This window comes from Nothobranchius furzeri, chromosome 7, assembly GCF_043380555.1.
Source record: "Nothobranchius furzeri strain GRZ-AD chromosome 7, NfurGRZ-RIMD1, whole genome shotgun sequence".
Lineage (NCBI taxonomy): Eukaryota > Metazoa > Chordata > Actinopteri > Cyprinodontiformes > Nothobranchiidae > Nothobranchius > Nothobranchius furzeri.
Genome location: NC_091747.1, coordinates 80,180,532 through 80,207,929, shown reverse-complemented (window position 1 = coordinate 80,207,929; position 27,398 = coordinate 80,180,532). Strand labels below are relative to the sequence as shown.

The following is a 27,398-nucleotide window of genomic DNA, read 5'->3' as shown; positions in this document are numbered from 1 at the left end:
AGATTAACAGCCAAGTAAAAAGGTAGGTGTTAGGGAGTTTTGGCTTGCTTTTAGCACCCTCTAGTGTCCATTAGCGAAGGCAAAAGTGAAACTTATCTCCTCGCTGTGTGTTATCTTTTAACACCTTAATCTGAAAGCTGAAACATCTCCTCAGCCTTCCTTAGTGTCTACAGGATTCATTCATCACTAAATTAAACCAATCAGCTGTGTTCATGATCTAAAGCATGCAGGAAACGTGCTGGAAGCAGACTGCAGTGCCAGGTATGTCTGTTCCACTTTAATTAAGTCCAGCAGGGACCGGATTGACACTCTAAAGTTGCAAGTGCGATATTCTGACCAGAGGGTGGTGAGGGTCATTTTAGCACACACTGGCTCCAGAAAATGATTTTTTTAAATGAAAAAGTAGCTAAGTATGCTTTTTAAAATATCAGCATCTGTGCTGGCCCGACGTTCTCCAGCAGGCTGTTCCACGGGTCTGGAGGAACGCGGCGTCACCGTTTGTTTTATTTCTGCCTAAATAATGACTGATTAGTGCATAAACACTATAATGACCTCTTCTTCAGGAGTAACGACTGGAGTCGGCTGTAATGTGTTTTAGTGACTGAAGCTTAACAAAACCAGTATGAAAATTAAAATAAAGTAATATAATAAAAGAAATGTGATTATATTCTTACGACGGTGAGATCAGAGCCATGAAATGTATTGACTAATACTTTAAAGAGCATTTAAAGATCGCTGTGCCTTTGAAGCAGTGGAAGATGGATAACTTTACAGAAAACGCTTCTTTTTATTGTTCACTTCAGCTCTGATCCATCAACCTAGAGTTTGGTGATTTCGATCAAAAATGGCTTCATCTGATTTAGCAAATGACCTCTTAGATTGTTCCAACACACTTTTTGTTTGCAGCTTCTATAAATATATTTGTTGCTTCTAGAAATGTCTTCTTCTACAGGAAAACACCGAAAAGGAGCCAAAAAGTCCCAGTAAAGTAAATGGCTTGTTCTGGTAGCACTGCCCTGAGAATCGCGTAGAAAACAGAAACAAGGTGTGGAACTCTCTTATCTGAACGGTAAACACAAGAAGACGACGTAGATGGGTCAACGATCAGGTCAAAGTCGGGATCATTGTATCTGCTGCCTGCGTGAACACACGACAGCGGCCTTTAAAGAGTACTTCTGCACTTCGGACTTGAGTCACACTGATCGCTTATTTGTATTTCATGATTTGTGAAATTGCGCTCAACTTAATGTGCAAATCTCCCAGTTCAAACAAGTACATAACCATGACGGACCTCTTTCTGGACGTGCAACTGTTGATCTGTAGATGTAAACATGTTTTTACTAGTGAAGGAGGAGGTGCGTCTCGCCCGCCCACATACAATGAAATATAGGCTCTCGGGATTCCCGGTCTCTGTTGGTAAACTTCTTCAGATGTACAGCAGCAAGGTCCTAAAGAGCATCCATAGGATGAGAAGGAAAAACACTAATCAGTATTTACTACCTCGCATAAAGCTCCTCTGGGTTTGTTTCATCAGGAGCCAATGTGGTCCACATTAGAAGGTTTTTGTAAAGCTTTGTTGCTTTTTATGGAACGGCACGAGGAAAGCTCCTAGTTCCTCTCGTTTCTGCGGTTCCTTACTCCCCGTTCAGTCCGAGCTCATCGAGCGGGCCTTGCAGACGCCTTTTATGACTGAACTAATTACTAATTACACAAGTGGCTGGTGTGAGCCGTAGCACAACACTGGCCCTTTTGTTATTTTTATTGTTATTTAGAAGAATAGTGCTTCAGTAAATTCTACCACGGATGCCCTGGGAGGATGGATGGGCTCTGAATAATTTATCGTCTTTGTGGAAACACACTCCGCACAGCACGGGGGTTGCATAGCACTGCACTGTCTTTTTATGGCAACCCCTCATCAGGGATTGATGAGGAGATGCCTCTCGCCACCGTCATCGTCCACCCTCTCTTGCACCTCATCATTAGGACTCGCTGTTCATGGTGAGCAGGATCCCCCCCCCCATCACCTCCTCACCCATGCTGCAACTAATTACTCCACACGATGGTACTCTCTGATGGATTATTGTGCATTGTGAGGGTTGGACAGTTCCTCACCTTCCGCGGGACGAGGGACAGGTGCATCCTGACTCTGAGCCATGCGTCGTGCACCAACTTGATAATTATTCTTCTTGATGAATAAATGTGGTGCCAGGCAGGATGATGAAGGGTCAATTTGCATAAGAGACTATCACACGTGAACATGGAGCACAGCCTGTGTCAGTGGACAGATAGTTGGTCCCACACAGAAGTTTGTCCTCGGTGTCTTCTCATCCTACATTTGACTTGCAGACCATGATTTCACTCTAGTCGTTCTCAGAATGTTTGCTTTTTCACCGTTTGGCCAACTTTTTAAAATGCAGTTATATTTTTCCCTCACTGAGAAACAGCAAGCAGTCCCGTGCCTTTATTAGCCGGAGCATTCCGGGTTTCTAAAGGACCCGCTTGGTAATTGTGTTTATTTTCTGGTGGAAAGCTCCTTTCCCCTTTAGAGGCCCCTACGTGATCATTGGTGTTGGACTGAAGATTTGTGAGCAGCTCCCGGCCAGAGCGGCGTTCTTGAGCACATCACATAAAGCACGCTGGGGTGCCACTGAAACCGTAAACTACAAGGTTCGCCTTCCCAGGATGCACTGCAGCCACTTAAGGGCTTTTATATTCAGCCTATTAATTGTTTAATCCCAGATTTTCCCACCTCGCTGACTTGTGTCAGGATTAGTAACTTGTTATTTTGCACCTTTTATTGGGCGTATTTAGTTTGCTGATGTTAACCTTCACGTGTAAGAAGAGGATTCCATAAACCATAAACTTGTCTTTCTTAAACAGCTTACTCAGATTCTCCCAAAGCAAAGTAAGCACTCTTCCCATCACCTGCTGTCTGACTAACTCTGACAAGTCCTGCAAAGAGACACTTCAAAGGCGTGGATCAAACAACTGATCACAGAGGTGAAAATGTGAGATTATGCTCCTGATGGCTGCCACCCGCACGTCAGTACCAGAAACTACACGGATTAAAAAATATAACAGCATGCACGTGGTAAATGTGCACGTGCAATGATAGAAATCTAATCGAAGCGCAGCGAGCAACCGTAAATATAATTTGTAATTTAAAGCTGTGACTCACTGCACACAAGGATTCATGTCGTTTAAATAAAAGCAAAACTATGAATTTACTCATAAAACAGAAAAAATCAAGTGTTGCATTTCAGGCCTTTGAACTGTATAAAGTACATTTGTTCAATAGTAGTTTAGTTCAATACTTTACAACATTCAAGCTGACATCGGTGGCTCCACCACGCGCACACACACACACACACACACTAAAAGATACAGATCTTATTTCTGTGAAACTGTGATGATCATCAGCTGTGGTAAAAGGAGAAGTAAACTGGAGATGGGAATGTGGTGTATGGACATTGACTAATATTGGTAATGCTACCCCAAACACACACACACACACACACACACACACACTTTGGTAATAGCCTTCTTATCCCGCTAGCCTTGAGTCCTGACAAGAGGCACCCTGCTGGGCTTGAAATGAGCCCAGAATGGAAGCACGTGCCACAAATGTCTGTGGAAAGTGATCGTGGTGTCATGTGTTCACTCGACTGTGATGGCACTCTCTCACTCTCTTCACCTCCTCACAAACACAAAGGGGGGCAAACAGGAAACACCTCTACCTCAGAGGGCTGGAGATCAAGTCATTGTCAAGAGCAGGGGGGGTGGTGTTCGGTCTCAGCGTGTGTACAGTCGATGTTTTTAAATGTGCTTGTGAAGGTCATAAAAAACCAAACGGCCCAAACACAATGCAGGCTTTATGTTACGCTCTCTCGGACCAAGTGCTAATGCTGGGCTGCTACACCACGCTGACTGGTAATTGCTAACACATGTGCTACCTCTGTCTCGCTGCAGCCGGCCGAGGGATTTCTGGCGCCTGGACTACTGGGAGGACGATTTAAGGAGGCGACGTCGCTTCATCAGGAACCCCTTCGGATCGAGTCACACAGAAGCTACGCTCAAAGCGGCGGCTGAGCACGGTCAGTCCCGTACCGCCGCCCCTTTAATTCAAATCCACGTTCCTTCAGGTACAAGGCAATAAACATTAGTCCTCTTGTTGCAGTAAAAGATTTATTGAACCACAACAGGTCGTAAAATCACACCACTTCAAATTTAGAACTTCATACCATGACCCGCTACGCTAACTCGTATTAAACACTGGTTGTGTTTTATTCTCCCTATCTGTAGCTGAATTATTAGTTATTAAAGCGTCCATCCTTTTATTATTGCCCTGATACCAGTGGCTGCATCAGTATTAAGTAGAGATCACATCCTTTACTTCTAAATGATCGGGGGGGGGGGGGGGGGGGGGGTTATTTTTTACAATAGAATTAAATATAATAAGAGTTCTGTGATTGGTGCTAACAATGAGGAGCACAAATCAAGCTAAACCAACTAGATTTGTAATGAGTTAAAATTCAGTTAAAATTCTAAAAGAAAATATTTTTAATCCAAACTTTGAATTCTTTTTATTATTTTAAAATTCCAATCCTTGGTGATCTATTTTTTTCAGTTTTGTGATTATTTTCAGTAACTTTACTGGAAGAGCCAAGTACATTTCCAGCATTCCCAAACGAGCAACAATATCCAACGAATCCCTCCATTAACACCAGGAGTGGCATTCCTCTCCTGAAGTGCACCCGATCCTCTCGTCTGCAGAACCTTCCAACACACCCGCTTCTGCAATCATTGTCGTGCTGGGCCTACATTAACCAGCGCCATCGATTCTCCCTCTGCTCAGAGAATGGGAGGGAATTGTCCTCGACGTGTCCCCTCCAAATGTCCCCTTAACTGTGTCCGCTTTTCCCGAGCAGCAGGTGTGACGGGAGTCAATAAGAGTACGATCTAAAAGCAATCAGACTTGGGATCCCAGGATCCTGGGAGACGTCTGGGGTCAGCAGGAATGGCTTCAGCATGGCTGCAGCTGTGCCGCGAGTCCAGCTGCTCGCTGTTCTTCTGCTCCCAAGCTTGGAATTTCACTTTCCATCTCAGTTCCTCCATGTTTCCCTTCAGCTCGGTCATAACGGGGAACATCCATCACGCTTTTTTCTGTCGTTGTCAGTTTTTACTAGAGAAGAATGTGCCGAGGGACTCCTGTGAGATGGTGTTGCTCTGGTGCTGAGTTCCATTTTAAAAGGCTTTGAGCTGATCTGCTGTATTTATTCATCCACGGCTGAAGCAAACAAACACGTTTGGCCTCCTGGTCTCGTCTGTATAGAAACAGCCAGCAGCCGGTTGGGACAGTGCTACTTTATAAGGCTGGCTAAACTATGAGAATGCATCATTAAAATAGCTCCTCGACATGGAAGCCTGACGGCATCTCGTCTCTGACGTAACCTTTGGTCTTGTTTTAGTCGACCCGACATTTGTTAGGGACGTCCTGCTCAAAAGGAAATGCGGGATTGGGTTTTCACACGGAGCACAAAGGTCATATCTGGCTGTAATTATATTCATCAGATGCAGAAGGGAAAAAACCAGTTTCACTCTCTAAGAAAATATTTAGTGTAAAGACTGACCTTCGCCTCATTTACAGGCTCCTTGTGACGGAGTTTTTTATTTTTACTCTACGCCATCGTGATGGGTGAGAAACAAACTAACCTTGTGTTTATTTTCTGGAAAAGTGCATTAAATAAAGATAGAGAAGTGTTATCATTCATACCGTGCCAGGATGGTTTCCACAGGAAGGAATGGGGCTGCCAGTGGGCTGCTGTGTATTTACGGCTGGAAAGAGCCATCTTTTCTTGGCGGATTGATTGGGTCTGGTATGGGGCCCGTGTACCAGAGGTGGCAGAGTAAATACCTGAAGACTAATGTCTCTGTTCTGGTCATCAATACTCGCCTCATGACCACACTCCTGGCTGCGCTCCCGTTAAAATCTAATTTGTTAATTCTGACAATTTAATTGCTGTGACCATGCGTGTCTCCAGTTGTATAAGCAGGTAGTCGAGACTCCCGGTTGGGTGGGTGAGGGGGGGTGTTGTGGAGAAAAGGGTAACCTGTTGGGATTTGTTCACATTTCTGCTTCTTCTGTGGTGAGTGGTGATGCCAACGTTCACTGTTGATAAAATGTTTTTGTCATAAATGTTTTCATGCTTCATTTTGCTTTAATTCAAACACATTCATGATGGAGGAGAATAATTTATATTTTACATATTTAATTTTTATAGTTTGAAATGATTATTTTTTTAATTAAATTCATGACTCACACTGATCACTCTAAAGTCTCCATTTAATGTTTGTACACCAAAGCTGAACGTCAGCATCCCGAGGTGGCATGCTTATTATGACTCCAGCTCTTGAACGCGGCCACACACACACACACACACACACACACACACACAGACGCACACACACACAGACGCACACACACACAGACACACACACACACACACACACACACACACACACACACACACACAGGCGCACGCACACACACATACACACACACACACACACGCACGCACGCACGCACGCACGCACACACACACACACACACACACAGATGCACGCACGCACACACACACACACACACACAGGCGCACGCACACACACACACACACACACACACACACACACACACACACACACACACACACACACACAATGTCCTCAAAATCTCAAGGTTGTTGAATTTTAAGAGAAGAGAAACCAAACACCATCCTTCAGAATAAAACCCGGTGAGCAGTTCATAGGTCATATTTATATTTCTGTTAATAAATAAAAAATTTGTGTTTATTTTCTTTAATAAACTTGAATTTACATGAAGTCTGTTTACCTACAATATAAAAATGGGATGTTAAATTGACTTAACTAAGTTATGTCAGCTGGTTTTTCTACACCTCGCCTCTAACGATGAAACACTGACATACATTTACCTTTAAAGTGATAGTGTGTATTTTCCCTGGCGATTGGGGGGTGGGGGTCAATACATAACTAAATCATTGCAAACAAGCGGTAATTTTGTGTTGAAGTAAGCCTGCACCAACGGGTGGCCATTAGGGCCAAAAAACCCTCAACCTCCGGCAAAACAACAAGCACGTCCGACTCCCGTTCAGCTCTGGCAGCGAGTGCAGAGGTAAATGTGTAAAACAACGTTATGAATGGTGAACGTTTTGTTACCATTTAGTCCTCATGGGCTCCCAGAAGGAACCATCGTGTCTAATATGGCGTCGCCCCAAGACTTAAACCCACTCCCACATATTTTAGCTTCGACTTTAATGGTTAGCTGCCAATATTCATTCAATTAAATTTATTTAACTTTAAATGATTTGGCGGATTTTTCCAGAGAGTAATGGTAAAAACTACACATCGTCACTTTGACATAACAACCAGTTACAGTGTATTTTACTCTTTACGCTGAAGCAACTAGGTTTAGTGGAACCAGTTGTCGAGACTTAACTTCAACATTTTATGTCTAGCAGTGCCAGCCTATGTGTGTGCGTGTTTTATTATTCGTGACTGTATGGTTCAGTTCCTGCAGCTGCGTTGCTACAACTCACCACTGGACTGAGGACTGCCGTTGGCTGCTGCGTGCATCAGAGTGTATCTGTGTTTTGAGCTCATCTAACGAGTCCCCTGTCCACTTGTGAACACAATGGCATGTGGTACTTATTAGGGGAGCTGGTAGTAATTTCAGTGCTGCTAACTAAAGAATCCTCAAGGGAGGCTTAATTACAGGAAGGCCATTCTAAATATCAGTGAGCTGCATATTTTCCATGACAAGAGATTTTTTTAGGCTCCAGCAGATGATCCCCCCCCACCCCCCCCACCCCCCCCCCCACCCCCCCCCAAAAAAAAGAAAAGCTCAGGTGATGGCAAAAAGACCCCTGGATCCGAGTTTGGTGATTTAGTCAGTTGGAAATATCGTTGCTTCAGCAGGATGTGAGATTCTGTCGCTGCTGTTTACAAACAGGAAAGACTCCAGCAGCTGATCCGTGGATCCGGACCAAACATTGCTGGGAGCGCCTCAAATGTTAGCAGATTAGCTTTTATACTTAAAGAGTTCTTGTTGAAGCTGAAGTCATGCTCAGTTGAGCTCTAAAGGGGTGTGAGACCCTCGTTTGTTCTGATGTGTTTAGATGATCTCTGTCTGAACTGGTGTCAGGATAAAAGGCAGAGTTGGGTTTAAGGGTGGGATTACGTCTCGGGTCGCCCGCATGGATGTCGCTCAGTTTTAGAGCCAAACTGGCCTCAGATTAATACGGAGTAAAAAAAAACGTCTTTAATTTAGCTCATATCTGTAGGAAACATGAAAAATGCGCCCTTCAGGATGCTGAATTTGTCCCTAATTTAACAAATTAAAATCTTACAAATAAAACAAATCTTCTTAATCTGCCTCACTGTAAAATGAGGATTTGGGACTTTTTCAGAGTAAAAATGTGTGTTTAAATTCAGAAATAAAGGCAGAATTTCTAATGGTGTTGGTTTCATTTTTGTTTAGGATTTCAAAAGATTTCCTCAAATAAACACATTAAAACAAACCCGATATGTGTGTCCGCGTGCTTCATTAGAGGAACTTTGTGTGTTTTTACTGCATCACTCCTTCTTCTAGCGCCTGAGGAGGACCTTCTGAAAGGCCAGCAGTCCATCAGGAGTCCGGCTCTGGGAAATCAGAACTCGGAGAGTGAGACGTCACTCGACGGAGATGATGACACCCTGTCATCTTTAGAGGAGAAGGACCTGGAGAACGTAACAGGTAACAAAAACCATAAAGCCTCTTCTGCCATCCTCACTCCTCCACCGGTTTCTGCATTTAGAAGTTTGTGATTTAACTTGTAATTTTATTTAATTCATAAACAAGACAGGTTTCACCATGTGGAGCTTCTGGTTCCTTTTCTGTGTGCTTGAACTCTTAAAATAGTTTATTCGCATTTTACTAAAAATGTTAGTAATCCTATTGTGATTGTTGCACATAGAAATTAGTCTTATTGTTAATCATGCAGGTACAACAGCAGCAGGTTTGTCTTAAAATGTAACAAATTTTATTTTTTGTTCTTATTGATCCGTCTGCATTAGTTTATTGAGCTACAGAATTAATTAGAATATTATCTCCAGAGTTTTTATTAAAATACAATTAGCCTAATAATGATCACTGCACGCCATAGTTTATTTTATTGACTGTAATCGAGTTTAATCGGATTGCGTTATAATCCGCATTTTGTGCGCAGAGATGCAGCGGAGGAAGCTGCAGTTACAGGGCTTTATGGCGCTATTGAAACGGCGCCTGTCGGATTAAACGCTGAGTCTTGTCTAATAATGTGGAAATAAATGCGCAGAGGTCCGTCTCACTAAACATCTGCGTGTGTTTGGATGAACGGAACAAAATGTTATCCAGCCCTCTGATAACATGTCTGCGCTGGAGACGGAAGGATACATACTTGTGTTTATTCTCCGTGAGAGCGTCACGCTGCGCAGGGAGACCGAGGCCGCAGCTCCGCGGCTGCAGCGCGCCTCCTGCGAGCGCAGCTTCCGCCGGTAGACTCCTCCAGCAGCCCGGCTGCGGCATAAGCAGGCCTCATTGTCATACTGGCATAAATTAAGATTGATGAGGGATGAAATTGCTTCCGCCCAAAAGCCTCCAATCAATAAATCTGACGGACAGTCGATACTGAGAATGCACCAAAGCTCACAACTCCAGTTCTGTTTGGTTCTGTAACTGCGCGTTTTTCAGCTCTGTGGATTTAACACAGCGATTGTATTCAGATTTATTAAATGTTTAAGGGAAAAGGCTTGAGATAATAATTAATAATAATAATATAAAAATTATATTAATATTTAAACATAAAAATGTGTATCAATTGGCCTGTGTGTGTGTGTGTGTGTGTGTGTGTGTGTGTGTGTGTGTGTGTGTCCTCCAGGACCCGTGAGCTTGAGCACGAGCGCTCAGCTCGTGGCCCCGGCCGTGGTGGTGAAGGGCACTCTGTCTATCAGCGCCTCGGAGCTCTTCTTCGAGGTGGATGAGGACGATCCGGCCTTCAGGGCCATCGACCCAAAGGTAAGCAGCTCCTTGGAGCCGCTCTGACCCTGCTGGTTCAAACTGAGCATGCTCAGACCTCCAGCTGAGATCTAATGCTTGGATGAATGTTTGACCGCACAAGTTCGTCCAAACTTCTGGCAATTGTTGAACTGAATAAGAAATTGTTATTTGCAACTTTAGAGTTATTAAACTGTTGATTCAGTATTTTTATATTATATTATATTATAATTGTGAAACTTTAAATTTTAAAACTGTTTTATAATAAAAAGCCCTGCAGATGAAACATTTGGATTGTATAAAAAATCAGATGCATGGTTGTAAACAAGGTTTCAGACCTGCAGGTGGTTTTAAACCTGCAGAGGAAATCATTTGTTTACTTATTAGAATGAAGTCCACATTTTATTGCAGGTTTTTAAAAATAAACATCAGAGCTGTCAGATAATCTGAAATGTATAATCTGGAAGTGAACCGATTAACCAGGTTAATCTCGCTGCACATCATTTCTGTTCAGTAGGCCCGTTTAACCCTGACTTATTATTCATGTTGCAGTGGAAAGCAACCAGGCCAATTTTTAATTTAACTTTCAACATTTTATTAACATTTGATCTGAAGTCACATGATGGAAAAACGAACTTGGCACGCTACAATTTCTTCTGTGCATAATTAAATAAAAAGTTATTCACTTTGTGAAAACATTTCAAGAAGACGACAACGGAAGTGTCAGAAAATGTACCTGGACTTCTCTCTGCGGCCCGATTGGTCCATTTAAAAAAGGCTTGCTTTGCGTTTGTTGCTACTTTTTAAACTTTTATTTCTGGATTATTTTTCTTCACATTTGTTGGAGACTCGGGTGGAGTTTTCAATAATTATCCCAAAAATGTCTTTGGAAGCTTGCTGTGAGTTTATAATTTGTCCAAGCTTTTGGCGTTGGTGAGGATTTCCCTCGCTAGTCTCCAGGTCTGCTTAGCAGCAGCCTCCAGGGCCGAGTGAGGCTTTCCCTGAAACAGGTCCAAGTTCGGTAGGAAGTAGTGGGGACATCTGCGGCACTGCAGGCACGAGATTAGCTGCAGCAGGATGCCGTTGAGCCGGTCTCCGAGGCAGGACTCGTCCCAGTCCGTCTCCCGCGGGTGTTTCTCGCACTCGTACAGCAGCAGGGTCTTCATGTGGTAGTTGTTGAGCGGCTGTCCCGGCAGCTCCAGGTGGCGGTCCCTCAGAGTCTTCAACACGGACAGACACTTCTTCCTGCAGCCGCCCATCAGCAGCCGGTTCTCGGCCTCGCTGAACTGCAGCACCCAGGCGTCGCTCTCCGCCGAGCTCTGCTTCCCCGTGAGGGAGTAGCACTCCTTGGAGAGGAGGTTGAAGCCCTCAGCTTTGACTTCTGCGACCCGGTTCGGACCGGGCCAGGGGATGTGAGGCATGGGCCACTGCGCCGCGCTTCGAGGCCAGATTCCTGTGCACTTGAAGGCGGGGGTGATCTGCACCACGTACCGCTCCCTGATGCGTAATTTGACCTCGCTGGTGTCTGCTACCATCTTGACCACGTCGCGGTAGCTGCATTTGTCCACGGCCTGCGCCACCAGGGTCTGGAACCTGGAGCGTATCTTCCTGGCTGAGAGGTAGCCGGAGGCGGTGATGAACTCGACCCACAGAGACATGCTCCTTTTGCGGCCGTCGCTCAGCTTCAGCACCGCGCAGCCGGGCAGAGATCCGTCATCCACGAAGTTGAATACCCCCATCTGGTTGAGATAGAGCACCACCTCAAACTCGTTTGGGGAGATGACCTCCATCCCCTCGTAGCGCGCGTCTATCTCACTGAGGGAGCTGATAAAGCGAGGCTCCTGCACCTCCACCTCTTTAAGGACATCCGACACCACTTTGCAAACCTCCCTTATGGTCTTCGCAATGGCCGCTTTGCGCGCTTGGCACCTCTCGTTGTAGTATTTGTTCAGCTGGTAAACCAGCTTTGCTTGCGTCGCGATCATGTTTGGGCAGAGGTCCGGGCTGTACACCGGAGAGTCGCAGTAAGTTGACGGATCCAACGCTTACCGGTGAAGCCAGAGGCAACAGCTTCCAGTGCAGGAAAAATGTGCAAAGTTTCTTCTTCTTCGTTTTCTTTTTTTTTCCTTTTTTGTTGCCTCAGCAGCGGATGGACGTCAGTGTGAGGAGGAGGAAACGGATAGGGATGCAACGTAGTAGCCTGCTAAGTATCAGTCCAACTCCTGGGCACTTCCAGTGTGTCTGAGGAGATTCATATGCAGGTTTACCATCCGTGCGCGCGCCCTCATCCCGATGCTGCTCCTGCGCCCCCCTAGCTCACTTTCCGTCCACTCAGCTTTGAGCTGGATCTGTGTAGTTTATGAATGGTTCCTTTGGAAGGGTGAAATGGGTCGGGCTTGTTGTCCAGCAATCATGTGCGGAGCTGTCAGTGTGAGCAGCCAATCAGAGCAGGCGGTGGGAGAGCGCGTCTGCAGGAGAGCTCCAGTCCGCCTCAGCAGCAGCAGGAGCTGGGTGCACGGAGCTGCGCGCGGCTCCCAGCTTCACCAAACAGCCCTGCTGGTACCAGCCTGAAGTCCTGCTGTAGGCAATAATCCGTTTGGTGGACTAATTTCAACCGCGGAACATTTAAGTTTTCTTTGTTTTTTGAGTGATTATTTTTGTTCTAAACTGGCAGGATTTGATTATTTTTCCTCAACTGCAGCTTTGCACTGTGCAGGTTTTAAAATGTGTTTATTTGAGAAATAGAAAACCGTGTTGCATGTGCGCATTTTTATATAATTTCACTTCAGGGCTTATCAGCTGCTGTTCATTTAATTTATTCTAAATTATTTATTATTATTATTATTATGATTATGATGATTATGATTATTATTATTATTATTATTATTATTATTATTATATTCATTTAAATATTGGAACAATGACATTGTATTTACAAACGCGCGTTTGATCACACAAAGGGAAATTAAATCACATTTAAATAATTTACATTAAAGATGCTGATTAACCTTTTTGATGCGCGTGCGTGTTTGGGCTGAACCCACCTGCAGCTCGGCCTCGGCTGACCTGCGGATCTGAACTGCTCAGACACTTTCGGGGCTTTTGAACTAATTATATTTTATTTAACATGTTTAAACAGTCATGCAGTATTGACTAAAAAAAACCCGGCAAAGTGAGACGGCGTCTCCTTACGCTCACAGGCGCGTGCACGTTAATTATCACCATTAACCTTGTCTGTAATGAATAATTTAGGTTTTCTTGGTTGTAATTGGAGGCTGTGCTGTCGGAGGTTACAGTAAAAGAGGCTTCACCTTCTCCCCAGAGCAGAGGCAGTGGTGGAACACATTCATACATGCAGCAGGAATAAAAACACACACTGGGTGTGAAGCCATGAGCCTGGGTGATGCAGGCTTTAACTGAAATAAAAAAGAGAATTTAATATCTAATGGTGCAAAATAGCGTTTATTTTATTAGGATTAAGGAACTCAAAATAAGTTTTCAATGTTGTTCCACAAACAAGACCAGCTGCAGAGGAAGCTGCATTTTTTTTGTTAACATTTTTTAGAATAAGATTTTTTTATTCATAACATGAACAAAAATGTTAAAAACCTTCTAATTTTAATGCCTGTTACAAAATAAATTTAAACAGGATGGAAAATAGTGACAATGATTTCTAAAAGGATATTTGCTGATAAAAGAGTAAAAGAAGCTAAGATTTATTTAAGTTGGTGAAAGTTACCACGTTCTTTGGATTTGATCTCTCAGCCATCGTCTCCAGTGAGGAGCAGATGAAGCACACAAAATAAATCAAATTAAGTTTTATTTCCTATATTAGTCCTAATGATGATGCAATCTGAAGAAATGAAGTCATAAAGGTTTTTCTACCAACAGGAAACGAGAAGACAACTTATACCTCACTCTTTAGGCAACAAGATACTGGAGAAAATAAAACGTCTGAATTCTGAGTAAATGCTTATTATCATGAGATTCAGGTGTAACGTTGATGCTTATTATCATGAGATTCAGGTGTAACGTTGATGCTTATTATCATGAGATTCAGGTGTAACGTTGATGCTTATTATCATGAGATTCAGGTGTAACGTTGATGCTTATTATCATGAGATTCAGGTGTAACGTTGATGCTTATTATCATGAGATTCAGGTGTAACGTTGATGCTTATTATCATGAGATTCAGGTGTAACGTTGATGCTTATTATCATGAGATTCAGGTGTAACGTTGATGCTTATTATCATGAGATTCAGGTGTAACGTTGATGCTTATTATCATGAGATTCAGGTGTAACGTTGATGCTTATTATCATGAGATTCAGGTGTAACGTTGATGCTTATTATCATGAGATTCAGGTGTAACGTTGATGCTTATTATCATGAGATTCAGGTGTAACGTTGATGCTTATTATCTTGAGATTCAGGTGTAACGTTGATGCGTATTATCATGAGATTCAGGTGTAACGTTGATGCGTATTATCATGAGATTCAGGTGTAACGTTGATGCTTATTATCATGAGATTCAGGTGTAACGTTGATGCTTATTATCATGAGATTCAGGTGTAACGTTGATGCTTATTATCATGAGATTCAGGTGCAACGTTGATGCGTATTATCATGAGATTCAGGTGTAACGTTGATGCTTATTATCATGAGATTCAGGTGTAACGTTGATGCTTATTATCATGAGATTCAGGTGTAACGTTGATGCTTATTATCATGAGATTCAGGTGTAACGTTGATGCTTATTATCATGAGATTCAGGTGTAACGTTGATGCTTATTATCATGAGATTCAGGTGTAACGTTGATGCTTATTATCATGAGATTCAGGTGTAACGTTGATGCTTATTATCATGAGATTCAGGTGTAACGTTGATGCTTATTATCATGAGATTCAGGTGTAACGTTGATGCTTATTATCATGAGATTCAGGTGTAACGTTGATGCTTATTATCATGAGATTCAGGTGTAACGTTGATGCTTATTATCATGAGATTCAGGTGTAACGTTGATGCTTATTATCATGAGATTCAGGTGTAACGTTGATGCTTATTATCATGAGATTCAGGTGTAACGTTGATGCTTATTATCATGAGATTCAGGTGTAACGTTGATGCTTATTATCATGAGATTCAGGTGTAACGTTGATGCTTATTATCATGAGATTCAGGTGTAACGTTGATGCTTATTATCATGAGATTCAGGTGTAACGTTGATGCTTATTATCATGAGATTCAGGTGTAACGTTGATGCTTATTATCATGAGATTCAGGTGTAACGTTGATGCTTATTATCATGAGATTCAGGTGTAACGTTGATGCTTATTATCATGAGATTCAGGTGTAACGTTGATGCTTATTATCATGAGATTCAGGTGTAACGTTGATGCTTATTATCATGAGATTCAGGTGTAACGTTGATGCTTATTATCATGAGATTCAGGTGTAACGTTGATGCTTATTATCATGAGATTCAGGTGTAACGTTGGTATAAACAACAAACAAGCTTTTTAACTTTTGAACATGTAATCAATCCAACCTTCTCAATTCAACCGTTTAAATCCACTGGATCGATAAATTCCAGTTATGAAAAGGTCCAGCATTTATCAGCCTGGAAGCCTTTTCCTCTGCGTGTGTAGATCTGCTGGTCCCACGGTGATAACGATATTGTCTCGTTTCTCTCATCCTCTCTCTGACCTTGTAACAGAGAAGACGAGTGATGACGAAGACCAGCCGACTCCCGCTCATCTGCCTTTATGCATATCGTCTGAAACATTCAGAATTATCTGTGGTCGCTAAGAAGTTTCTTCTTGATTTATACGGACAGGTTAGGAGATCAGGAGCCTGTCAAACAGCTCTTTGATCTCAGCTTGAGGGACTCCACAGGGATCCCCTATAAGAGCAACAAAAGTGTCCATGCCTGTGCAAATCTGTGCCAGCTCTCCCGCTCTTTTCTTCATTCATGCCCTTTCTCTGGCTCTGCCTTCTGCTTTTCTGGTTTTATTGCTCTTCTTCTGTTCATTGTCTACTGAACATCCTGAGACATTCTTGTGAAAGTGTTTGAGTTCTGTTAGATCTTGTGCAATGGATAGTTAACGCTGAGTGACAATCTGGTGGTTATTTGTTGATTCCCATCCGAAACATGAATTTGCAGCAACAGCTACAGCAAAGCAGCAAAAATCTGTAATGAAAACAGAAATGACCAGTTGCCTTTTTTTAACTGGCGCTATTTTTCTGTGAACCGAAGAGATGCTAATGAGTGCACACGGTGACATGTGCATAGAAACTTATATCCCACAGACATGAGAACTTAAAGTACATTTTTGATGTTCTTGTTCACACATTTAGTTGCTGAGCCACAAACCCAGAGAGGACCAGCTGCTGGTTCCACAGAGGCCTCAGAGAAACGCGTCTCAGCCAGCGTAATTGCCTGGCAGACTTTTGCATCTGCTCTGCAGATAGATGAACAGATGAAGTCACAGAGCAGATGTGTGTGTGTGTGTGTGTGTGTGTGTGTGTGTGTTTAGACACAAGCCATCAATACTGAATGTGGAGTTATTGTTGCAGAGGCTCTCCTGCTGACTGCTAAGATTGCACATGTACCCCGCTCTAGGCTGCAGCTGATTGGGTAAAACAGAAAAGCCCTCACTTAAGGGTTTCCCTAACACCACCCCAACCCAGCTCAAGTACACCTTTAGTTCTGTACAGTTTCCTGTCACAATGGCACCATTGCTTAAACCTTTAGTGCATTACAAAAAAAAAAAAAAAAAGGATTTGAGGACCTCAGGAAAATGGTTTAAAAGCCTTTAATGTTCCATGGCTAATCAAATAAAAACATGTCTACCAGTTTCAGCCACACAGGCCTTCGCCAGGACAAGAAATGTTTGTTAGTCATCTTAGGAACCTTTAGTGTGATTTGAACATTTCTGCTCCCAGTAGAGAATGTTGTCAGGAGTATCAGCATGCAGCTACTACTGATGTGTGTGCAGCTCATAGTGGAAACATCCTTGGTTGAAGCTGCAGTGGTGACGTTCAGCAGGAAGGAGCAGCTGAAAACTTAATGTCCGCCTGAGGTTTTAATGGCATTTCTGCATTCTGCTGCCCAAAGACCGAGGACGAGTTGGCGCAGGCGTCTCTGAACCTTTGGAATTCACCTCTATCCCCTCCATAATGTCGGTCACCCACACCTCATCACTATAACGTCTGATCTCTGAATGCAGTGGGTGACTTAACAGTTTACTTTTTAAACTTTTAAAATAAACACATTAAATGTCCATTTTTAGCAGTTATTGCTGCCATAGGCTGATTCAGGCCTGCATTAGGCTCACCAACCAGTGTAAAGGTAACCTGATGCGTTTGTTCAGTCATTTTGGCCAAAGTTAGGGCTGGGCGACGTATCGAAATCTTTAAAATATCGACATCATTTTTAAACAAGATACAAGATGACTTTATATCTTTAAATCAATATAACTGGTCAAACTGCTATGCTAGCCATTAGCCGCTATGCTAGCAACATGTTGCTCCGTCTCCAAGCGGTTATTACACATATTCTCACAAGTTTGCTCAATCTGAGAGCCTCTGGGTAGATGTGCTGCTCTAAACTTTGCATTTGATGTTTTGGTTTTTAATTATTTGTGGACGTTCAACGCCAATGGAGTTCTGTTTTTGCTTGTGCAAAGCTGGAGAGGCGAGCCAAACCCCCCTCCCCTGTGTAGTGGGAAACATCTACGGATAGCCGGAGTGGTCAAATGACCTCAAACGTATTGTAAGGGTTTGAATAGTAAACTATAGGGTAAACGTTTTACTTTGAAGGCGAGCTCAAGGGGTGAGAAATATTGTTCCGGTTTTTCTGATCTGGTTTGCTATGCTAGCAAATCAAGCTTCACTTGAGCTTGAAGTGAGTTAACGTGTAAATATTTTACGGGAGGAAAAATATCGAGATATATATCGTATATCGGAATTCAGCAAAAGGATATCGAGATACAGGTTTTGGTCCATATCGCCCAGCCCTGGCCAAAGTGTAACATACTTATTAATTACACAAGCAGTGAAGGTGAAGTACTTCTCCATGACAGTCGCTCACATTTGGGTGACATTGCTGACGTGTGTCTCTCCGTTGGCTGGTAATCCGTTGCAGCTTCCTCCGGCCACAGGTGGAAATGCTGGTTGAAGGAGTTGGAGAGCTGCAGCAACCAAATAAAAACTAGAGAAATGTATCCAAATTAATTTTAACTGCAGATATATACTTTTGAATTTAAGTTTTATACTATGGTAAAAACTTGGAGACAGGTTGAAGCTGCACCGTGCAACTAGTCATAACAAAAATTAAATCATGGTTCATTTACAAATGCATCAAATTCACAACACTGTTTAAAGTCTGATTATGATTATTTTAGAAAATACATTTGAAAGTGATCAGAGCTGCACACACAGATGTTGCTAAAGCATGGTTTTCCTGCAGCTGGGGTCAAGACTCCCAGAGTAAGACTTCAATTATTAAATGTTCCAAAAAACTACAGGATAGTAAAACAGGTTTCATAAACCTGTTTATGTTTCACTTCTTCCATGAACCTTTAGCTGTAGCTATAAGCTCTGACGGTTACTAAAGGTTAGTGGTCAGATGGACGTCACTCATTCTAAGAAAACCAGCCTAGCGTTATGTACTCACCTTTGCCACATAGTTGAGCTCTCCCTAGTGTCAAACGGCCGTGACCACTGCACCCCCTCCCCCAATCCCCACCGCTTACTCCACCAAACCCTCGCGGACACCAGGGACGACCTTTTGGCTGGAGCTGCCAATCACAACGAGCCATGGCAGCCAGAGGTCTCTGAGAGAGGAGCGTATTGATTTTCCAGTTAGAGCATAAGTAGTGTGTGCTATAGGACTAGCGGACGGACCAAGCAGGTATGTCATTATCAATGAGTCCAGGGAAATGGATCCTCCTGACTCTCGCTCATCCATATTGGCCTCCTTAGATCCCTCCATCTGTCTCCCCTTCATTCTGTTGTAGTCAATTGGTCCACAGTGACGGAGCTCCTCCAGAGGTGGGTCGATAAACCGCTCAGCCACACTACAGCAGCGGTTTTGGATCACCTCCTTTTCCTTTACGCGCCCTCGTTGTTCCTCCTTGCTATTCAGGTACAGTAATTACAGCACCTGGGAGACATTAAATGTTTCCTTATGCGAGACAGGTAACATGTCACCATGACACTGTCTTCATTGACTCGACCATTATGTTGCAGGAAAAGAGAAGATGCATTAAATCTTCTAAAAGCTTCTTGAATATTTTTGTTTTCACCAAACGTCTAGATCTCCATTGGTTAATTAGAATAAACCAACAGTGTTTCTGCTGTTTTTACACTCTAGTCAGGATGGAGGAACGTTCATGAGGATGTTCTCATCGGGCTGGATTTAGCGTGTTTATTGGCTTATAGAGAAAAAGTCACGTATCTTTGTTTTTGGTTGATTTAGTCAAACATGTATGATTTTTAATGGACATTAAAACATTTCGCCCCTCTTAGATTTGTGTCAGACATGGTTACTTAAATCTGGGAAAGGTCGGCTTTATTGGACTATCAGATGGATTGTTTTTTCTTTTTTAAAATCAAACAAACTTTTGTGTTAAACCAAATTCTCAAACTTGCACGATTACACCCGAGTCCTCGCTCATCCAGTTAGAGCATGCACTTGTCTTAGTTTACTTTAGGTTTCCCGTTCTCGCTCTTTTGATATTGAAATGGTAAATCTTGGTTAAAGCAGGTTTGGGATCTCAACAGCGAGTGGTAACCAGCTAGGACAGCTCTGGGCAAGACGGATACCACGTTGGTAATTGCATAAGGAACCATTAGACACAGCCTCATCTCACCACCTAATGATGACTAATGTCTCTGCTTCAAGTGCTCTCCCATCTCTGCCCCCCCCCCCCATGGTGTCTCCAACAAACATCCTCCACTTCCTTTTAGTCGCCTGTTTGTGACCTGACTTTGGACCCTGACACAACCTCAGACCATACCACCAAGATCTGGTTCTCACTTAACCAAGCATCTCCACACAAAGAGCTCCAGCCGCCTCTTTGCACCTGAGCCTGGCTGCTCCATCATGCTGCCTCTCTGGGCTTGACTGGACTTGTTGGGGGGTGAGGGGGGCAGGTGCCTCCCCTCCCTTGCTTTGATTGATCCCCTCTCTCCATCATTTATTCCCGTCGTCTGCCTCTGACACAAGTGTCAAAGGGAAGGCAGAAGCCTGATGGATAAGCCTGTTTATAGATGCCAGTCCGCCTGGTAGGCCACCGATATTACAATCAGCACCTGTGTACCTGCTGTTCCCACAAGCCTCTGTTGTTCCGCCGAGGTCAGGAAGCACACAGCTTTGATTGAAAGATCGATGCCCGGCATGTTTAAAACAGGAATTGTAAGCATGGTCTCATATTGTGAGATCTTTCTAATAACTGGTCCAGAGCTACGTTTGGTAGAGTTGTGTACACTCTGCTGCTGCTGAGCGCTCATCTTTAATGCCACATAGGAAGTGGCAACATGGTATTTGCTGTGGTGATTAAACAAAGTAGAGTGTTGTAAGTGTTATTTTAAGCTGAGACGATGATATTGATGCGTATCGTGTGTAGACGTCTCATTTGCCAAACAGCAGAATGTTTCTTTGGTGAGTTCTTGAGCCTCCACTGCCATTATGCTTAATGACCCATCCAGTCTGGTTTAAATGGCAAAGCCACAGGGACACTGGGGGGGTTACTCATCCAAGACTATTTCTGTGGTGCATCAGCAGAACTGAACTCCTGCTCTGCTGGAGAACAGTTGTATAGTCGGTCGCAGTAAAAACGTCATGTTTATCTATAAAAAAGCATTCTAACTTTGGATTTCAACCGTCAACCTGCAGACGTGCCCCTCTTTTAATAAACATCTTTTACTTGAAACATTTATTTTCTCATTTGTTCACTGGCTCGTGGAAAACCAGCGATCATAAACGCATTACTGGTAAGCAAGTTAATTCAGTTGAATTATTTTAGAGACCTCTACATTATCGCTTATGCAGCACTATGTTGTCCCTCTTCTTTGGCTTTGGACAACGAGTCCCGTCTCTCCCGAGCGGGGTGGACTCGTCACCCCACACCCACTAAAGCTGGTAACAATGGGCGGATTAGAGAAGAATTTACTTCAGCAAAGCTTCACACCGACCCCAGAAAAGCCTATCCATCACTAAACGGGTAAAAATGGAAGACTGGAGGAAAGCGGGGAGAATGTGATGGGAGCCGTTTGGCGATCCCAACCTGTCGGATGTTTGCTATGGTGGCTAATGGAAGAGCAGTGGACTAATGTCCTTCAGCGGCGGCTCTGAGCTGTCTCAATGATTTTCTGAACATCAGTGGGAAGCTTGTGCTTGCTTTTCCTTCTTTTCTGGATGGGCCTGTGTTTGTCGATGCACTTGACATATCAAAGACCCTTAAATTACCATCTCAACAGGTGCTTAGAAACGTCTGAAGGCTCTGCTCTGCTTAGGAAGTGCGTATTTTTTCACTAAGCTTGAATACTTTTAAATTTAAAATGTTAATCATATAAACGTGTGGAGATATTTAGTAGAGAGATGTGTGTCAGCTTGAAGAGGTCTTTTCTTTCTCTCGTCCGGCTTGATCCATCCTTTGTTATCTTTCACCTTTAAGCCTCCAACTTTACCCTTTGAGACATTAGACCATGCCATAACAGAGACGCCATCAACACTTAAGCAAGGCAGCTAACAGTATTAGAATGTCCTCTTCTTTGTACCAGGAAACACAATTTGATGTCCCAAAGTTACAAAAGTAACTTAGTAATAACTAAACTTCTAGTTTGTGGCCTTGATGATCTTTAGTGGTTACTTTTTACCCCGTGTGCTAAGAGCCCGAGACTTTTATTCTCACCGTTGACGCCCATCTCTGAGTGTTTAATGGGTTAATTCACTGAAGTTTTCACTTCTCTACCAATTAACCTCGAGATCACTGCAGCGTTTCCCTAAATCCACACTAGACCTTTTTTGTCCCCACTTCAAAAAAGGATAAGCAGCCTCAAAAAGGCAAGAAAAAAAAGGCTAACCTGCTAGCAAACAGTGAAAAGAGCCAAAAAAGGGGTTTAATCCTTATTAGGCTATATTCAGACTTCGTGGCCCCAAAGATCCTTTCAAAGGGGGCTTTTTATTCACCGAGAGCAAACTCTCGCTGGGTGACGTTCAGAGAGCCTTTAGGCTTCATAACTCGCTGCAAGCTGAGCTTGTTTATTTAACTTTACTTCTCTCACACTTCAGCGCAGCGTCTTAGCTGTGTTTGTTTATTTATTTATATTTTGACCTTGTAGTTTGTTTTACTCCCTCAAGGCGAATAGAGCTTTACGTGTGACCGGTGATTACATCTTGAATGAGTTACACCGCGGTGGAACAACTAGGTCCATCAATCACTGGGGAAGCAAATCGACCTGGCTGCTAGTATGGAAACAAGTTGACTAAGTGACCAATATTCAGTCTTGTCTGATCTCATCAGTTCAATAAAGTTTTCTGTAAACTCATTGTAAAGGTTTTATTTATTTAAAGAGCAGGTTCACTGAGAACCCGGTTTCTACTTGTCTCTGAAATGTGATCAGTCACTCTGAGTTTAGCATGCAGGCTAAACGTGAAATTAGTCTTCTACCCCTATTTCCTGCATTAGTCGCAGAATGAATATAGACGGGGAAACTGATTAGAAAGGCCTGAGAGATCTCATCACTCTGAAAATTACCATTCATGGACTCGCCCATCTTGGTTCGTGATGAGAAGGCTGTTGTTGTTTTAGCATTCAGGAAGCCGCAGAGAACGTCTGCGCTAGTAAAAGCTAACCATTAGCATAAACAACTCCTTCAGGCTTAAGTTGTTAGTGGAAATAAAACATCAATGATGTCAAGCAAACAGCCAGTGGTAGAATTATGTTGCTGTTAGCCAATCAGAGGAGAGATGTCTGAATATCAGGAACTAACACTTCAAATCCTGCCAGCTTTTGCTCCCCACTGCTCCCCTCTGCTCCAGCTTACTTCTACTCCCTGAAAAAGGCGTACCAGAGCTTTTTTCCCCACAGAGATCAACTCACATGGCATTCATTTATACTAGAGTCTACTGCAGATGTGTTAAAAAGAACTAGTGAACTTGGCCTTTAAAGAAAAAGAAACATTCTTCATTTGCCTGGAATGGGTCGGTGAAGAAAATACTTTCAATTTGGACAACTGAAGCTACAAAATCAGCACAGATAAATATTTTTCACACAGAAAAAAACAAATAATCAGGGATCTCGCTCTGACTAGTTCTTTACCCCTATTTAACACGGGAAGCATCAGCAGCGCAGAATGACTTCCTGGTTGTGCTCCTCGCTGGACTGGCAAGATCACAAAATCCCTCGATACTTCAAAGGTCACGGTTTGTTCATGTAATCCACCATAAAGCAAAAAGAAGAAAACCACAATTATCTAGCCTGGCCTTCCAGACTCTCTCTGTTTCATTCTGCACACACAGAGAGTCTGGTTACTCACAGGCAGAGAGGCACATGAGGGGCGGGACTAGGCAGCTCAAAAATAACCAATCAGAAAAAAGACAGAAATGCCGAGTGTACCATGCGAAGCTGTAGTTTGTTAGCTGTGGTCAAAAATGGCGTCTGGCAACGGCGCAAACATCTTTTATTTTAGCAGAAATGCTTTTAGCGCTTCTGCTTGTTGTGGTTTTAAAGACATTCATGTCATTTAGAACAGCGGACAGAGCCGCAGCGAACTCCGCTTTAGTCGCCATGTTTGACAAACTCGGTGTTGTGGTGTGTGAGTACGCTACTCAGCACTGATTGGCTCGGTTAGAATTCTCAGGGGGCGGGGTTATTGGAATAGGAGAGTTGGCAGACCCTTTCTCTGTGTAGACTTAAACAGAGGAGGAGTCTGGCAGGCCGGGCTAGCGATTATCACTGATGTCGTATATGATGTTGTTCCTCTCCACTGCCAGAATTCAAGCCATGGAAATGCTGTTAGGTCACACGTAAGCTACATGGAATTGCATGTAGTACTGCTACATGTACTTTTATTTTGAAAGTTACCAGGGATTTTACACTGAAAACGTGTGGGATTTCCTTTCTAGCCCTTTAAATGCAGAAATGGATGTGTCCCAGAAGCAGCTCACAGCAAAAATAGAACCCGATCGTATCTTTAGGGGCGCGGCGTGTCGCTTCTGGGATGTGCCTAAAAATTCCCACATTGCAGCTGGTTTGAATCATCCCCACAGACAATAATAGATCCTATATTGGAGCAGTGGCTGATGCTTCCAGTGTGAGATGGGCTAGGGGTGCCCAATCCTGGTCCTGCGTGTTTCCATCTAGCTTGTTTTAGTAGTTTTATTCACTCGATTCAGTGGTTGTTCAGCAGATCATCGAGCTCTGCAGAAGCCTGTTAATCATCTGCAGGTTAAGATCAGCTGTGCTGCAGCATGCTTGCACCTTTTCATCACTTTGAGGTTTAAAACAATGAAGCAGCGTCTCCAGAAGCAAACAAGGAAATCACATTTAGTTGTTTGAGAATTATTTCTATAATCTGGATTAATTTCACTGTCTATAAATATTAATTCTCCATCTTCCTCTTGTCTGAACAGTCATGGAGCACATGGGTAGGCAAAGATAATCCTGGTGCTGAGACAAAAGCTCTCCACCATCCACTGAAGTGTGAAAGCAGTCATGTGACTTTTCTGTCTTCGGGTCAAATGCCTCCAGCTTCTTATGATGAGAAGGAATCTTTATTTATTTATTTATCTTCCCAGAAACAACCAAAACAATGTCTGGAACATGCGCCTCTTCCCTACCAGCCATAAAAATGTAAAAGTCCTCCAACAGTTCTCTCAGTTCATCCTCCTCCTTTCCTCCGTGCTTTTTTTAATTCTATCACTCAATCTCAAAAGTAAAATCCATCTTAATTGGCTCCAGAGGGCATGCGGAGGCTTTGTGTCAGTGGTGATGAGGGTCCTGATTGGTCCAGAGGCGCAGGCAGCCAACAGACCCTTGTTAGTGTGTCGAGGGTCCTGTGCTTGCTCATTAGTGCGATGAACTCGTTTACTGATGGTGGGATGACAAGCCCCCGCTAACGGTGTAGAAGAGAGTAAGGTGGGGGTGTAAGGAAGAGAGAGAGAGGTAAAAGGGGGGATGAAGAAGATCAGAGGAGTCTTAGGAGTTATAATTTATAGATTAAAGTTTTATTGCTGATTGCTTGATTCTGTGGTCAGTCGAGTGATAAATGGCATCATTCTGCACGGCGTTGATGTTCCTGCAAATCAAGTTTTACTAATTAATCTGGAAAAAAACGTTGTAGTCTGTTAGCCAGAATCTTGATTCATCTGAATAAAAGCGTTGTTTGCATGAACAAGTAATTCCATGTTGCACGTGTGTGAGCGGACGGTGGATTAGTTTTTTATGAGAATAAAAGAGCAGCTAGCTCTACATGGTGACAAAGTTTTTATTTCCGTTTTCTTTCAGCGAGTTCTATAAAGTTCTAATACTGCGTGCCCCTTGTCTATTCTGATGCTGATGGATCACCTCTCTTCCTCCCGCTCATTAATTTCATCACCTTATCTCCCACACTACTTCATTTGACCAAAAGGTAATAATAAATCCCTCATCCATTATCCTTTAACTGAGGCAGCCATGCGGAAATCCTTAATAACGGGCAACAAATTGAACTTCAATCACCAATTTTATTCTCCCCCTCCTCCTCGGAGGATGCGCCGCACATAAAACAGAAAATATGCGTATGCCATTCATCAAACTCTGTTCAAGAGGAATTTTCTGCGTTTCTTTTTCATTATTTATGACAAATAAGCATCATTGGTATCTGGCACTGCCTCTCTTCTTTTCATCTCGATGTTCTTATCAGCCCAAACACACACACACACTCGGCTGGCCCAGCTGAGAGCCTCATCTATCTTACAGCAGGGTCCTGATAGTCGCACCCTTTTTACTCTTCCTCAGTTTGGTTTCAATTAAATGTAATCTGAGTCGCGGCGTTTTCTCCACGTGACTTTACCTGGTTTACAAAGGGGGTCCCACTCGGATGGGGGGAGATTTTTTGGGGGGGGGGTTGATGGAGAGGGTTCTCTGGCACCGACAGACGGTGAGATTCGGCGTTGACAGTTTCTGAACGTGTATGTGGTTACACATCGTAGCCACGGTCACCCGGTCCCTCTTCACACGTCCCTCTTCATTCTGCATCTTTTGGGCGTTTGACAGAGACAAACGACCGGGCTTCAGAAATGAGCCGCAGCCCGGCGCACAAACAGGTTGAGAGGAGGAGGGAGAACCCGAGAGGGAGAATCCAGATTTGTTCCTTTGTTTTCCGCTTGGCTGTGTTCTCCCGCGTGACGCTTGGAAACTGACCCAGAGCGTGGACGGTTTGATTCCTTAGATGCAGTTTCACAAAACAAAACGTAAACAATCAATAAAACTTTGTACTTGATTCATGCTGAAGCTTCTTATTAATTTGACGTTCCTCCTGAGAGACATTTCATCCCAATTCCAGATGTGATGCTAGAAGGGCGGACCGCCACCTCCTCTGCTGCACTGGCGATGTTTTCTGTCTGAATCCAACCGCTCCAGTCGCTCCATTACAGTACATCACAGAGGAAAGCTGGGTCAGCCATAATTCCAGCTCAGACAACAACCTCCACACTGTTGTCATTTGTCCAGACGTGGTCAGAACAGCTAAAAGCATTATGGGATGGATAGTTTGTCACGCTCGTTGTCACCCGCTCAGCTTTTTCATCTGCAATGGAAAGGGCTCTGCTGATAGGGATGGCGATCTCGCCGAGTGCTATCTACAGCGATGCAGGAGATTCATGGATGTGGAGAAAAAGATGATGTCTGGCTGCTTCCACTGCTGTCACGTCTCTCTGAGGAATCGGAGACAGCAGCTTCATCAGGTCAGCGCTGGCCGGGTGTCTTCTTAACATCCAGTGCTTTCGTCCCAGCAATGAAATAAGTCAGCCACTCCCTGTTGGAGGTGAAAGGTCAAGATGGGTTTATGCTTGACGCATTAACTTTCCGCGCGGTGATGCGGCTCGCAGATGGAACGCGCTTCACAACTCGCAGCGTTTATGGTTCATGCGACTTGTCTCTGCGGTGAGCCAATATTCTCCCAAACTGTAGGGGGCAGCATGGAGCTCTACGGCATGCATCCAACACTACACCATAGTAGAAGTAGAAATGACTGTTTACAACATGGCATTCCAGCATTTTTAACAGCGTCCTCGTCTTTTCCGACAGTGCGAGCTATTT

At 43.5% G+C, this 27,398-nt stretch overlaps 2 protein-coding genes across 8 annotated transcripts in view; one reads left to right on the top strand and one right to left on the bottom strand.

Annotated features, from left to right (window-relative positions):
• The window catches only part of lrba (LPS-responsive vesicle trafficking, beach and anchor containing), a 241,352-nt gene that overhangs the window by 139,452 nt on the left and 74,502 nt on the right, over window positions 1-27,398 (top strand). For all 7 annotated transcript variants that reach the window (XM_054751516.2, XM_054751519.2, XM_054751518.2 and 4 more), the window contains exons 37-39: window positions 3,970-4,094; window positions 8,666-8,809; window positions 9,972-10,108. In XM_054751516.2, the coding sequence (XP_054607491.2) occupies window positions 3,970-4,094; window positions 8,666-8,809; window positions 9,972-10,108 (406 nt within the window). The remainder of the gene's footprint in view (window positions 1-3,969; window positions 4,095-8,665; window positions 8,810-9,971; window positions 10,109-27,398) is intronic.
• Window positions 10,885-12,208, bottom strand: mab21l2 (mab-21-like 2). Its single transcript, XM_015954127.3, has one exon. The coding sequence runs from the start codon at window positions 12,070-12,072 to the stop codon at window positions 10,993-10,995; it is 1,080 nt and encodes a 359-aa protein (XP_015809613.1). The 5' UTR covers window positions 12,073-12,208; the 3' UTR covers window positions 10,885-10,992.